At 45.9% G+C, this 11,644-nt stretch overlaps 1 protein-coding gene across 1 annotated transcript in view; it reads right to left on the reverse strand.

The window, feature by feature from the left end:
• LOC308294590 (PDZ domain-containing RING finger protein 4) overlaps nucleotides 1–10,101 on the reverse strand; it is a gene marked incomplete at both ends in the record, with an annotated part of 101,987 nt that extends 91,886 nt beyond the window's left edge. Inside the window, one exon of the mRNA XM_080737327.1 lies at nucleotides 10,033–10,101. Within this exon, the coding sequence (XP_080593453.1) occupies nucleotides 10,033–10,101 (69 nt within the window). The remainder of the gene's footprint in view (nucleotides 1–10,032) is intronic.
• Nucleotides 10,102–11,644: the final 1,543 nt, after the last annotated feature.

Raw genomic sequence — 11,644 nt, forward strand, 5'->3', positions numbered from 1 at the left:
AGGGACATCCTTCAAAAAAAGACGCAATAGGACAAGATGATGGATGAGCACATTCGTCACTGTCGGGCAGAAACCTCGTATCTCCAAGTTTCAATTTTTTTCGCAAAGTAAAGCACTGCTTCATCATATGGCCATCGCACAAAAGTAGGCCTAGTGAAAATAGCTGATCTACAAGCACACAACGCCTCGCGTTGCGAGGCGTTGTGATATTGATTGTATCGATAATAATAAATGAATAAACGAAAGATTAAAAATCGATCCCGATTCATGTCAGTGCAGGCAAACTGTATGCTCACAAGGGTTTAATCCATTTATTGGTATATCAAAATGAGCTCATGAACATGTAAACAGACACATCAGACAAACACACAAACACACATACACACACACACACTTCCAAAATTCCTAGTTTCCCTGCAGCCTGCCAGAACTTAGCACCCCGTCCTCTGCACTCTAAGCTATTCTAAAGGCCCATCCTTCTGTCGACTAAACGCGGGCCGAGGACGGAGGTGTCAAAGCAGCCAGCACCAGCCATCTGTGCATGTGTCTCTCCTTCAGGCCCTCTCTGGTCCACAGGTTTCACATCTGGCGGTGGGGGCACGGCAGCGTGCGTGAGGCCATTCCTCTCCCTCTGCACATATACACTAAGGCATTAACGACTTGTGATGTTTGCAAGTCGACTCGACTCAGTAAAAAGTTGAGTTGAAGTCGACTTTATCGTTTGATGACGTCATCACATCACACACGACCCTCCAATTATTTTGGGGGGGTCCCCAGATGATTAACTTAATGTGAAACATTGTTTTCTCACTCAACTGTAAACAAACCAACATAAGTAAAATAAGTGTATAGAGGGTATCTTCACATTTCTATAGTGCCAATTTAAGGACTTTTTAATACCTCTAAAATGACAAATTAAACATTGTCCAAATTGTCAAATATTTAGAGGCAGAAATTGTGAAAATAGCCGATCTACATGCTCACAACGCCTTGCGTTCTGAGGCGTTGTGAGCCTGTAGATCGGCTATTTTCACAATAGAAAGTATTTTCGACTTTCGACTTTCTCTGGTGGGTGTCGACTTGTGTAATGAAGTCGACTGAGTCTCCTAATATACACCTCCTGGGAACCATCCTCAGGCCCTTCACCCCGGGAAACAAATGGATGACGGGGTCTGACTCATTTCCAAGACGCCCGTCCCAATCCCATCCTCTCCATAGAGCACTGAAGTCTGACGTCATTTACACATCCTTCCTGTTTCCCAGCCCCCCCCATTCTGAATTCCCTTATGTATGGTAGGTGGTAAGCGCTCCTACATCTGGCTTTGTCTGTTTGTCTGGACTGTGATTGGTCAATTGGCGTCTGTTTGTACACCCAGGGTCACATTGGACAAGCTTCGCTTAATGAAATGAACTCATAAATAGCACCGCTCCCTTCACACTGGGTGTGTGATTTTGTATATAACGTCAAATAAGAACTGTGTTCCAAAAACAAAAAAGGTTTGACTCATATATGGATATATACAATCAATGAATGGCGATTCTCGCCAGAAACAGACTGTATCAAAATACAGTATGAGTGACTGACTATAGTAAACAACACAGAGACCTCCCCAACAATATCGTTGAGACAGTTTGTTTATTTTTGGACCACAAAGCTTACACGCTTTTTAAGATGACCCAATGTTATTCTCCCTAGAGAGAAACTTCCGTGACCCAGGGGATGAACGATTGACGCCAGGACTTCGGTACTCCAAACCAAACTCCTCCTGGGAGTCATCGTCAAATCTTCATCCCCCTGTGGAAACAAATGGATGGCGGGCTCCGACTCATTTCAGAGCCGCCCTCTCCATATAAACTCCCGTGACAACCGCTTCAATGCGATCAGCAAAAAAAAAAAAAAACTCTTAAGATGCCATTACCGGTTCTGCCCGCTGTCTCCCCGACGACCGCCGTGGCGGCTCAGGAAAAAACTCATGAATAATGTTATCTGGGTTTCATAGTTAGCATTTTTATCACTAACACTGTGTTTTTCCTCTGATGAAAGGCATGGGGGTTGAAGAGTGCACGGGGAGGGGAGCCTCATTCTCATGCACATATACATCCAGCCTCTTATCAGGGGCTGCCGTGCCTCATTGCTTTACAGTAGGAAGAAGCTGCTTTCCATTTATTTCTCAGACACGGCAGAGCGTGACCCTAGCGCCCCGTCTTGTGAAACTTATGAAACTTGTTTTCTTGCTGTTTTCCTTCTATAAACTTCCTTAGGAAAAACTGAAGGGAGAGGGCAATGGCCCTTAGACAATTACAGGGGATTCTGCGCTCAGCACTCTCTCTCTCTCTCTCTCTCTCTCTCTCTCTCTGAGATGAAAGCCATTATCGGGCAGCATTAACGTTAGCTGACCACGGTTTGGAGGCCAAGCTGAGAAAGATTGTCACTCTTTGCGGGATTCATTCCGACGCCGCACGGAGGCTTCCACGCAAGTCCTGTTTGTGTTTACCTCAAACATTATCGGGCGAATTAGGAAAATGATGTGTTTTGAGGGGAAAAAAATTAAATGGAAGAAATAATGCAAAAAGAACTCATTTCGAAACGGACGGCTGCACACGTCTCACCCACTGTTACTCCGCTCATCGTCAACATCTGCGGTTCCACTAATTGGTCTCCCAAAATGTCCACACATCACTGGGTTTTTGAGCAGCAAACGCACAACTTGCGACACTCATTGGGGGGTGGGTACCCACACACACACACACACACACACACACACACACACACACACACACACACACACACACACACACACACACACACACACACACACACACACACACACACACACACACACACACACTTTATAGCTGCATCCTATCAACAGATGAATCCTCTGTGTCGCCATCAGTGATGGAAGAAGTACTCGCAGTAAAAGTATCAATACAGCAATGTACAGTAGAGTAAAAGTAAAAGTCCGGAAATCTATATTTACTTGAGCAAAAGTTCAAAAGTGTTGGTATCAAAATGTACTTAAAGTACCGAATGTAGAAGGTACATAATCATATACAAATGTTCCAATTTCTAAATGTTTCAAATTAATAAAATGTAAAAAAATCTTTTGAACATAGCCGACCTACAAGCTCACATCGCGATGCATGTGCACATAGGGCTGAAGTGATTGATGTATGTTTTGTAATAATAATCAATATCAACAAAGTAACTAAGAACTAGTGTTTTCATATACTGTAGGCCAACAAGTAAGTAGGCCTACTGAAAATTGGAAATACTCCAGTAAAGTAAAAAATACCTCAAGATTGTAAATGTAGCCCACTTTACGCCACTGGTTACCACTGACCAAAATGGTCTCTAGCAGAGTCTTAGAGCGGTGAGAGAGACTTAGATCAAGATATAAGACCAGAATGGCTGACAGTAGCATGCAGAGCTGCTGAACACCTCGATGAGGTTAACCAGGTTTCATCCCTACTATACTCCCCGGAAACCCGAATCTCAACCATGCACACACACACACGCACGCACGCACGCACGCACGCACGCACGCACGCAGAGGACAATCACTGGATAGGTTAACTGGAGTGGAAAACCCAGCGGAAAGCACAGCAGGAAGAAAGTATAGATCACATCCACGTAATCAAAGGAAAGGAAAGGGTAGGATGAGTGGACAGAGATGCTGGGGAGAGAGAGAGAGAGAGAGAGAGAGAGAGAGAGAGAGAGAGAGAGAGAGAGAGAGAGCGGGGACGTGCAGAGAATGTTAGAGAGGCAGGGGCTGGAATTTCCAAAAGGGCCTTTTGGTGGAAGCACCGGAAATAGCAGACCTCCAAGCTCACAATGCGACGCAGCGCGGCGCGTTGTGAGCTTGGAGGTTAGCTATTTTCGGTGTGTGAAACCACACTGAACTAAGCATAACCAAGTCAATACTGGAGATGTGGGTTAGGGTTTCTGCACAGAGAGGGCAATTCTTTCAACATAAGATGCTGCATTCAAGTTCAGTAGAGTTTTGACAAGGCAATTATATTGAATGCTGCCTTCAGGTATGGCATGGAATAGTAAACATGTATGGTCTGGAAAGGGCAGTTTTTACAGACAGATAAGGGCAGGGGCTCAAGCCCCCTTTGATGTCTATGTGTGCACGTGCCTGAGAGAGAGAGAGAGAGAGAGAGAGAGAGAGAGAGAGAGAGAGAGAGAGAGAGGGAAAGGGAGAGAGAGAGAGAGAGAAGACAAAGATTTAAGAGAAAGAGAACAAAGCTATGATAAAAAAGAAGAAGAAAAAACGTATTCCATGTCCTCTTGACCAGCCCGGAGAGAGCTGATATGATACAATAAATAAAATATGTCAGCCTTGTGAGATAGCTTCGTGGGTCAGCAGGGAAAGGTGAGCAAATTTCCATGCAGAAGCACCCGCTAGCAGCCGTTAGAACACTGAGAGAGAGGGAGAGAGAGTCATAAATCTCCCGCAGCGAGAGTGGGGTCAGGCAGACACGGCAGAGTGCCAAAGAATGTTTCTGGGTGCGAAAGGGTGGAAGAAGCCAAGGTAGTTAGTTACTGTAGTAGTACTGTAGCCAGGCAGGTGCAGAGTTGTGCACACATAGACTATCAAAGGAGGCTTGAGCCCCTGCCCTTTTATCCATCTGTAAAAAGTGCCCTCTCCAGACCATGAATGCAGTTTTTACCAAGGTGAAAGAAAAGCAAATGCCTTCTTTCCAAGCCATACCTGAAGGCAGCAAGGCAAAAGCCTTGTCCAAACTCGCCTGAACTTGAATGCAGCATCTTATGTTGAAAGAATTGCCCTCCCTGTGTAGAAGTCCATGCCATTACAACACATCTCCAGTGTTGACTTGATTACGCTTAGTTCAGTGTGGTATCAAGCACCGAAAATAGCCGAACTCCAAGCTTGGAGGTCGGTATTTTCGTCGATATTTTCACAAAAAGGCCCTAAAATTTCAGCCCCTGCTTCTCTAACATTCCCTGCACGTCCCTGACTATACCTATGGACAGCCAACCCACATCACCCCCCAGAACCCCCCCCTCCTACCCGGCTCCTGGAATCAAACCGCCGCCAGGCCCGGTGCTCTCGTGCTGTGACAGTGCAGCAGAGCACGCGCTGCTTCCTCATTTGCATAGCACAGCTCTGCATAATCACAAGAAACTACACTAGCCTCCTGTAAAGTGGAGCGCTGTGCAGTGGGATGCGAGACACACACACACACACACACACACACACACACACACACACACACACACACACACACACACACACACACACACACACACACACACACACACACACACACACACACACACACACACACACACACACACACACACACACACACACCTGTGCAAGGGAATGTGCTCCTGAACAGGTGACAGTGACAGAAAGAGGTTCAGTGAGAGAGAGGACATGCAGTGAGAGAGAGAGAGAGAGATAGGAGGGAGGGTGATCAATGGAAAGAACGATAGAATAAGCACAGTGTGCTGTAGAGACAGAGTGAGAGAGCGAGAGAGGGGAGGGCAGTGGTGTAAAGCAGTGGTTCTCAAATTTGGGGTCGGGACCCCAAGTGGGGTCCCCAAATTATTTTGTGGGGTCCCCAGGTGATTAGCTTAATGTCTTTTTTTCCTCACTCAATGGTAAACAAACCAACACACAGTATAAGTGTATACATGGTATCTGCACATTTCTAAAGTGACAATTTAAGGACTTTCGAGATGTTTTAATACCAATCTGGCCAAACTGTCAAATATTAAGTAAGCAAGATACGAACATTGTGAAAATAGCCGATCTACATGCTGACAACGCCTCGCAAGCATGTAGATCGGCTATTTTTACAATATTCATCTGTGGAACCGAGTCACATTAAATGTAATACCTACAAGTGCTTGTCGGGGTGGGGGTCACATCCTAAAAAGGTTAGAGAACCTTTGGTGTAAAGCATACATGGGCAACTGGCGGTCAGGGGCCACATGCGGCCCCCACCTTCACTTACTGCGGCCCCCAGCTGGTTAATATCAAAACAATCAACAATTATTGATTTCAGCTGTTACAATTCCAAACATGACCCGCTTGAATTTACTTAAGTCTATATTAGTAGCTTAATGACTAGTATAGTAGTATTAACATGTTTTTTTTATGTCCAACATATTTGTATAAAGTCAGGATTCCAATTAAAAAATAACAAAAAATAATTCAGGATTCCAATTCAAAAGAAGCAAAAACAGCAGATCTACAAGCTCAAAACGCGTAGCAGCGACGCACTTTCAGCTTGTAGATCGGCTATTTTTGACATATATTTTTTGACATACTACTATGACATACTAAAATGACAAAGTAGTAGGACGTAGCAATATGCAATGTGGCCCTCTGGAGTGAAGTTGGAAATATAGTGGCCTACCGTACTGTAATTCTTTAAACTTTTTCCACCACTGGGGAGGGGGGCACATAAACAGGATTACGTGCGAGAGAGAGAGAGATGAGGGTCAGGTGAGTCGCGGAGCAGCGAGCATCGCACTCTCCACGGTTTGAACAAACAAACAAACAAACAGAACAAAACAAAACAGTGACGCTTTGTACCCACAGCGACAGCACAGACAGGACACGCTGTTTCTTCTTTTTCCTTTACACCGTGTACACTGCTGATTTTCTTTTTTACGTTCTGTCACGCGGAGAAAAAAAGGGCTGTGTTGTCAGATTGTTCTGTTGTTTTGTTTGTGTGTGTGTGTGTGTGGGCGAAGCCCGGTTGCAGTTTCACTAGAATCTTTTAAGTGTTTTTTTGTTAAAAAAGTTTCTGGTTCGAGATCTGCCAACATTTTTCAAAGATCCCCCTGTTTGTTCAGCCCTTATCACCCTCCTGGTCCCCTTCTCTATAAATACACTGACTTGGCTCTCATCATCTCCTATGCTGTGTTTCTCTCTATCCTCCATGTACTCAGAAAGCAGAGGCTGGTTGGTTCAGCTCTGCTTTCAACGTGCATGCAGGCAGTGGTGGACAAACTACTCATGTTCTTTACTTAAGTAAAAGTGTCAATACTGCAATGTAGAAGTGCTCTGTTACAAGTAAAAGTATAGAATTAAAAAATGTACTTGAGTAAAAGTACAAAACTATTGGTATCAAAATGTAGTTAATGTACCAAAGGTAGAAAGCACTCATTAGAGTACGGTCACACCGGAATAATATTCTACCCATGTGGATTCGGCCAATGCATTTCAATTTCATTCCCATTGAAATGCATTGGCAGAATCAGGAAATCCTCTCATAGGCAGTTTGGTGTGACCGTACCCTTATGCAGAATGTCCCATTTCACAAGTTTTCAAATAAATAAAAAGCCAAAACATTATTTGAAAATAGTGCAATAGTCAAAGTTAGCCACAAGGGCTGATGTAGTTAATGCATGTTTTGTAATCAGAATCTACAAAGTATCTACCGTAGTTGATGTAGATGCAGTGGAGTAGAAGTAAAAAAAACTACTGAAAATGAGAAATACTCCAGTAAAGTCCACCACTGCCAGCAGGGATTAACGGGAGCTATTGCTCCGTTGTACCAGCGGGTGGACAGATTACACAGCACACTGGAGAGGAGAGGAGATCCCCTCTTTACCGGTACGGTGCAGTGAGAAAGGAGCCAGGGGAATGGCCCACTTCAAGATACAGCCTTTTGCTAAATCGAGACAGAAATAGTCCAACGCAGTTTCTTCTCAACTGAGAATGGATAGGAAGAACTCAAAGCACAGAGATGAATGCCACCATAAGATACAGATAAAAAATATCCGTGACAGATATTTTTTTTATCTGTATCTTACCATCCACTTGAATGGAGAAGGATATTATTTTATATGTTTATCTCTTTACTGGTAACGGATACCTCAAAATGTGCTAGCTGTGCGCTCAAACCCAACACATTATTAGTGAATCCTGTGCCCCATGTCACCATCACATTTTAATTTCAGCCCATCTGTCTGCTGTGATCACTCCAGTTGTTTCCCCAACTCCGGCGACAACTGGCCATCACTTGGACTTCCCGCCAATCACGTGCGAGCTGGAAAGCCACCGGCAGCGGTTAACCCCGGCTACCAGCCTATACCTCCACCCCCCCCCACCCCCCCCACACACACACACACACACACACACACACACACACACACACACACATGCTGCACTCCTCTCATCGCCTCTCTACAACCAAGGGTATAAGAGAGACATTTCACGTCTAATTAATGCACAGGATGGTTGTATAAAACGGCTAATGAGGCTGTGATCACGGTGGCGTGAAGGCAAGAGGAAGAAGGGTGGGTGGGTGACTGCTGTGGTGATTGAGCTGGATCCACCTCCAGGAGAAAGACTATAGTGGGAGCTCCACAGCTATTATCCTGTCATATAGGCTGAGTGCTGGTGGGGAGACCGCGGGGAGACTAGGATGAACGCTGGTTTGGGTCCTCATCTTGACGTTCTACAAGATAATGCCCTCAGCGTTTTCTTGTGGATTTCTTTTTTTTTTGGGGTCCAGATAGCGTTTCTCTGGTAAGATATCTCAGAATGACATCTACATAATGGCACAATGTACAGTACGGTATGTGGCTCTGGTGCATATGAGGTGGAAATCCACATGTACGGTAACTGCTCGTCACCCATACACCCATCAATGTCAATCTATCTAAATTAGAACACTGATGTTGATGCGTGTTGCACAAGCTGGGACTTATTCTAATGAATGCCAGTTATTTTATATGTACGATAGATCAGTGGTTCTCAACCTTTTCAGGCCGCGACCCTCAAAATAATCATATTTTAACTGGGGACCCCCGCACCCTGACGAGCACTAAGAGTTGAGGCATTACATTTTGTATAACACGGTTCTATTGTGAAAATAGCAGATCTACATGCTCACAACGCGAGGCGTTGTGAGCATGTAGATTGGCTATTTTCACAATTTCAGCCTCTAATACTGGAAAGTCCAACTCACAGAACATTTCTGAGATACAATGGACAGGACCTTAAGTGTCCAATCCTGTGCGGATCTGCGTCAACTACCTTGATTGCCATTGTCATAGCATCTCATTGTAAGTTTAAACATTGAAATTGCCTTTCTCCTTTTGGAAAGGAAACGGCCAATAGCAGATCAACAAGCTCACAAAGCTGTGAGCTTGTAGATCTGCTATTTTCGGAGAGTTGGTTTAGAGGGAAAAGGAGCGGACCAAGTACAGAGCCAACGGTCAAGTTGACTGAATATTGAGGGTTTCAAAAGATAACTACCCGAAAATTCACATGAATATCATGAATCCATTATGAAATCTATAGAAAAGCTGAATCTGCAACACAATTTTATACAATATGCAGTGTGGGTCCCTGCTTCATCTCTCTCTCTCTCTCTCTCATCTAAGGGATCCTTGGGCTGAAAGAAAACCTTGGTACACAGCATGGGGTTTAAGTGGTTAAAACTCTGCCACTGAAGATCTGACATCTTCACTAAACGCACAATCTGAACATCTGCCTGCATTCCGAACACGGGGAAGGATTCGGGAGGCTGCGTTCGGAAACCAATAAGGCGGCAGTTGTTGTGCCCAGGACTGTGTGTAATTGTCTTCAGGTAAGAAACGCTTCAGAAGTCCCATCTCGAACCAGCCTGCCTGCCTGCCCGCCCCCCTCAGCACAGCTCCTCTGGCTGGCAGGATGACTGATCTAGCACGCTGGCATCTCTCTCTACAGCAGCCTGCTCATTACTCCCAACACATCTGCTGGTTGGTGAGTGGAGGAGACTCGCGCTCTCCGCCTGACGCTGCCTCACCTCGTGTTTGTGCATCAATCTTTCATTCACACGTCTGTCTGTTGTATCTCAACAAAAAGACATGCCATCATCCCGCAGGAATAGGCTGGGAGAATTTCCCCCCAAAACAACGCTATGGCAGCAGCAGCAGTGGCCGTAAACTAAACTGCTCTGTGCACATGCACAGCATAACGAATTATTACAACACAGCAGCACGCCCCCAGACACAATAGCTGATTGCGCGCCGGAGGTGCTTTCTTCCTGGCTCACCTGTGCAATCTCGTAGAGCAGCTTGTAGTGTTCCTCTCTCTTCTGTAAAGTGCACAGATTGCAGCCCATTATAGTCGTCGTGGAAACACAACACCGCAGCCGTTTCCAGGGGGGGTCACCCTCCAGACCAGAGGACCAGACCGCTGGTTCTTCTCATCAGTCCGTGGCGGGCATCTCTCCTCTCCTCTCCTCACCTCTCCTCTCCTCTCCCACACACGCTCCACTCAACTCACACAGTCTTCATAACCCGAGGGCAGCACAGCCACACACGCGCGCACACTCGTTACGCACTCTCCAAGCCAGAGACACACACGCCAGGAGGCTCCAAACCGTGGTCTTGTCTTAACAGATGGACCTTCCTCTGATGCGAGCCGATTTTTGCGGGAGCAGCTTCTTCAATGGGAGCCAGTGGTGGTGATGAGAGTAGAGCTGTTTCAGCATCAGCCGGTGCATCCAGTTGGCTCCCCTCTCTCTCTCTCTCTCCCTCTCTCACAGCACCATACACACACGCAGCAGACACATGCCGGAGTTGTGATGACTCCCGCTCACTGAGACACTCCCCCTTTTCTCCCTCTCTCTATCTCTCTCTCTCTCTCTCCCTCTCTCTCGCAGTCTGGCCGCCGCACATGACTACGCTGACAACAGCTCATGAATAATAACAAGGAAGACAGGTGGGATTATTCATGAGGGAGGTGGGGCCAGGGACTATAGTGAGGAGGGAGGGAGGAGAGAAAGAGAGAGAGAGATAGAGTGAAGTGAGTGAGAAACCGAGAGAGCTGGCTTATTAAAGGCTGTGGGCCACAGAGACACAATGCAGCTCCCTTTGTGTGAGCGGGAACCTCCAAGGAGCCCCCGATAAGAGACGGAGAGCTCCACAGCACAGCGGCCCCAACCTACGGCCGCAGTTCCCCGAGAGCTGAGGAAGCCGTTAAACCTGGCAGCCTCCTAACCGGCATCAGAGGCACATTTGCCTGCAGGTTTTGTTTGCTTTGGATGTGTTTACATGCGACATTTTATTTACAATGGACCTCAAAAGATTTTACTAAACACACAATAGAAACATCGCAAAGGTCACCGGAACATCATCGGTCATGGGAAAAAAGCAGAGAGGGCGGCACATAATAATGACGGTGCGGCATAGTTTCAAATTCCACAGACACACAACGGCAGAGAGATAAGGCAGAGTCAACATCACAGCCGATCTCACGCTCATCATCGGAACAGACTGTTTGATCAGAGCCGCGCAGGTCCAAATCAGTGCACACAACATTGCATGATGACTGATGACATTGACTGGATCGGGTGTTGTGTCAGTGGGTTTGTTTTGGTTTAAACGATAAGTGAGTTTAATGTGAACTGACGGCAGACTTGACTTGGATGTTAAACGGCTGATTGGAGATAGCACCAACAAACCATTACTTAGTCATTTGAAACCGTAGCCGTCGTCTAACAAATCAAGGGTTCTCTGCTACCAACACAAACTGGCAATCAACACATCCGGAGACTTTGTAGGAAAAAAAGAAAAAGAAAACGGCAGCATCGAAGCTTAATTCTCTCAGACTGTGCTAATGACAAGACAATAGACCCAACAGCCCCCCCCCCCCCCCTTCAC

Source organism: Nannobrachium achirus, assembly GCF_963921795.1.
Source record: "Nannobrachium achirus genome assembly, chromosome: 11".
In the NCBI taxonomy this organism is placed as follows: Eukaryota; Metazoa; Chordata; class Actinopteri; order Myctophiformes; family Myctophidae; genus Nannobrachium; species Nannobrachium achirus.